General features: G+C 31.1%; 1 protein-coding gene across 1 annotated transcript; it reads right to left on the reverse strand.

Annotated features, from left to right (window-relative positions):
* Positions 1–660: 660 nt before the first annotated feature.
* Positions 661–3,348, reverse strand: LOC111689475 (cytochrome P450 307a1-like). Its single transcript, XM_023451948.2, has 2 exons — positions 2,804–3,348; positions 661–2,732 (listed from the first exon to the last, which is right to left on the reverse strand). The coding sequence occupies exons 1-2, from the start codon at positions 3,204–3,206 to the stop codon at positions 1,369–1,371; spliced, it is 1,767 nt and encodes a 588-aa protein (XP_023307716.2). The 5' UTR covers positions 3,207–3,348; the 3' UTR covers positions 661–1,368.
* Between the last annotated feature and the right edge of the window lie 518 nt (positions 3,349–3,866).

A 3,866-nucleotide genomic window follows, 5' to 3' on the forward strand; every position in this document is an offset into this window, starting at 1 on the left:
TCAGTTTTCTGATCCCAGCTTTGGGATTTTAGAACATGTCGCCCAAAGTTGAAGTTTTGATAAAAAAAATAGGTCATATTCGGAAGGACACAGTGGCAACATTTTCAAAAAATAGAACAAGGTTTTTACGAAAATGCATTCTGCGTAAAGATACCTTTTAGAAAACTATAAAATTGTTATATGTTCTTAAAGAAAATTTTATTTTATTAATAAAAGAGTAAAGACAACGTATATTTTTGGAGCTGTATATGATATTGATCTGATTTTTTGTATATTATTGGAAAAAATTGAGTCCATTTGGTCCAAAATTACGCCCGGTATTCAAAAAAAGGCGGACCAAGGTATGGTAAATTTTATATCACTAAATTTTTAAATGCCTATAACTCGGATATTATAAGAGATAAGTAGTATGTTATTTCAAAATCTTGTCGAGCGCTTTCAGAAAATATAAAAATCTTTGTATTTGGATTGAAAACAAAAAAATGGCACGAGTTTAAAAATTTTACATGTCGTAGGTACCCTATTTTGAGCCGCCACAGCGTCCCTGGGGCATCTGCGGGGTTCATCTTCAAAACTTAAACTCGAATACTCCTTGGCTACGCTCACGCCAAATTTTATCCCGATCGGATCAGGCGTTTAGAAATGCCAGATTTATTTCCAAAAAAATTTCGATTCTGCCCCACTGTGCAATGCTAAAAAACTAAGTTGACAACGATTTTTGATTAAAACTAAAATAAAACGTAACATCTTTTAGATATTTCAACATTTTTTATAAATTTTCTATTTATCTTATTAAATATTATTTTTTGGTAAATTTTCTATTTTAAAAGATAATTTTTTTTAATAAAAAGTGAATTTCTCATTTACATAAATACGCCGCCTAGTTATTACTAAATGCTTTAATTTTGTGCTTTATGTAAATACTTGTTTCATTTGTAGTTTTTATTCTTAAATTGTATACATAGCAGTTTATAAAATAAGTATAAATTACATGGATACATTTTCAGTCTTATATGAGAAAACCGACAGATTGCGATCTAAAAGTAGAGATTAACGGTTTATTGAAAACAATATTTGCCATGAGAAAAGAGAATTCTAAGTTAATCATAGTTTATATAAATAAACAATTCTAGCCCTACACATACATAAACCAAAATTCTGTGATTACAGAAATTCAAAGGCTTCATAGATTATAAGAGTATATACTGTGTAATTATATTTAATGGGTGAATGAAATCGTTGTGACTATATAATATGAAATAATAAATAGATATGATAAAATTAAAAAAAAATGTCCAGACCACTATCAAAGACCAAATAAATTAAATAAAACCTGTTCCATCTTTCTAAGTAGCAAAAGTATTGTTTTTAATTATTTTTGTGATTTTTACGAGGAATAAATACTAAAGGAAAGGTCTTAGTTGGTAGTGCAACACAGGCTGGAACTGTTATAATGCTTGACAAGTTATTGGAAGTAACATTGTATTGCTGTATAATGTTTGCCAGCAAAATAAAACCGAAACCACGCACAAGATTTTGTCCAATACACGTGCGTTTTCCTATACTAAAAGGAAGAAAGTGTGGTATATTTTTTTTAATTTTCACCTTCTCACTACGCCAATGCTTAGCTTTATGTACATTTTGAAATTTCGTGGATGAATTTAAAACGGAACTCTCGGACACTGATGAACTGATAGTTAAGGTTTCTTTGTCATATTCTATACCAGAGTCGGAACCTTCTGAGTTGCGTCGTTTTGTATTATCAGAGTTATTTTTTGAACTTTTTGTTGAAGCTTGGGATTTTGAAAATTCTCCATCAACTAATGTTTCCAGAAATCTATGAGGTTGGAACAGTTCAGGATTCTTCCAATATTGAGAACTTGTATTTAATTTATAGTTATTTATGAACACAACTGTACCCTCAGTAACTCCGAATCCTGCAATTACCGTATCTTCTGTCGCCACATGAGGTACAATAGGAGATGAAGAATAACGTAAAACTTCAAAAATCGTAGCCATTGTATACGGCATGTTTTCCATGTCATAAAGGTTAATTTTTCTCTGGCCGTTGTTAGACACACCATCAACTTCCATTTGTATTTGCTTTCCGATTAATGGATTTTTGGCAATATAGGCCAATGCCATCATAACTAGATTTCCGACTGCCGAATGACCACCAATAAAATCTTCAAGCATGTAAATAATAGTGTCTCGTGAAACATTTTTGTCTTCAATCAGACTTTTTAGAAGAGCATCAGTAAAATCTGTCTCAGGTTCATCTAAATCTAAATTTTGTTCGCGCTCATTAATTATGCGTTCCAGTATAAACTTTCGAATACTATTAGACCAACCAACAATAGTGTTTGTGTGCTTCTTGTAAAAAGGCGACAACCAGGGCAAAAAATCCAAAGCGTATCCTTGGTTAATTTCCCAAAATATTTCATCAAAATATTTGACAATCGTTTGGAAGTCTGTATCTTCGTAGTCAAAGCGCATAGAGCACATATATTGCGTGAACATATTAGCACAAGTCTGTTGAATTAGTGGTTTAATTTCGAACTCTTCACCAGGATTAACTTTTTCGTTCATTTTTTCCATTAGTTCACTAGCTTCAAATGAACCCACATTAGACATTTTCAAAAAATATGATGATGAATTTCTAGGCGAACAATGACGACGTGCTAGATTACGACGTTTTTGTTGAAGTGACGACCAATCACACAATGCTAAAGCTGTAAAATTAATAAAAATAAAATATTAATAACAACAATACAATTCAATACAACTTTATAAAAAATCTTACAATTATTGCGATCTCCTCCAAACAGTTTATGATAACGGAAAAAATCTGGCCGACCTCCAAAAAATTTTCCATTTTGATTGAGTACTTCACGTATAAGTTCCAAATTATTGACAACTAAACATCGTGTCGATCCAAGAGTTAAGCTATAAATATCGCCAAGTTCTTTCGACAGCTCTGTAAAACCTTCAAAGGGCACTCTGAACCGTGCCAACAATGTCAAGTTTCCAATTATAGGCCAAGGAACCGGGCCAGGTGCTTGTTTGTATTCTCGAATAATAATATTGTTTTCCTTACTACTATCTACAATGCGCACTTTCCTTCCAAATTTGTATAGCATCCGAATGTACAGTCCCACAACATAGGACAAAATTATTATAATCATTACGAGGGGTAAGGTTAACATTTCAAATACTTTTTTAAACACAATTTCTAACAAATATTTAATATCCCAAAATAGTGATTTTCTTAAATTTATTCACTTGTCGGTAAATGTAGCGATTACTTGCGTGTGTTTTTTTGAAAAGTTTAAATTCTTAACTGGTCATAATTCATTCCTTACATTAGCTTTTATACGTGTTCGTCGAGACGTACTTTTTATTTACTAAATATACAAATGTATGTAAAGAATATGATTGATGGCAGTCTATCAACAAACGACGTTTTAAAATTATTCGATTGGTTGTAATCATCAGTGTAGCAGAATAAAAAGAAAAAAACTGATTTAATAATATGCTGCTTTTACTCCTCACTTTTCAGTCAAATACGTTCTACCTAATTTTTCACAAAAAGGCAAATATTCAAAATTGAGATTTGAAAAGAATGATAATTTTATAATATGTGTCACAAAATACGTTGTTATTTTACAGTGTTTAACATGACGAGTATTCTAGCATGGCGACACTCACTGTAATATGTTAATGATACGTAAATCATAAACACATTATCATACGTGTATTTGTTCTTTGCACTGCGCGAGGGGATAGAATTCTACAATTTTAGTCATAAATATACATACTTTCATAAAAATATATACTTTAATCATACTTAACAACTAAATAAATGT

This window comes from Lucilia cuprina, chromosome 4 (genome assembly GCF_022045245.1).
Source record: "Lucilia cuprina isolate Lc7/37 chromosome 4, ASM2204524v1, whole genome shotgun sequence".
NCBI classification, from domain to species: domain Eukaryota; kingdom Metazoa; phylum Arthropoda; class Insecta; order Diptera; family Calliphoridae; genus Lucilia; species Lucilia cuprina.

Coding starts and splice junctions, on each gene's coding strand:
- LOC111689475 (XM_023451948.2), bottom strand. CDS start 3,206: ATGTTAACCTTACCCCTCGTAATGATTATAATAATTTTGTCCTATGTT. Junction 2,733..2,803: donor TGGAGGAGATCGCAATAATT/GTAAGATTTTTT, acceptor TTAATTTTACAG/CTTTAGCATTGTGTGATTGG.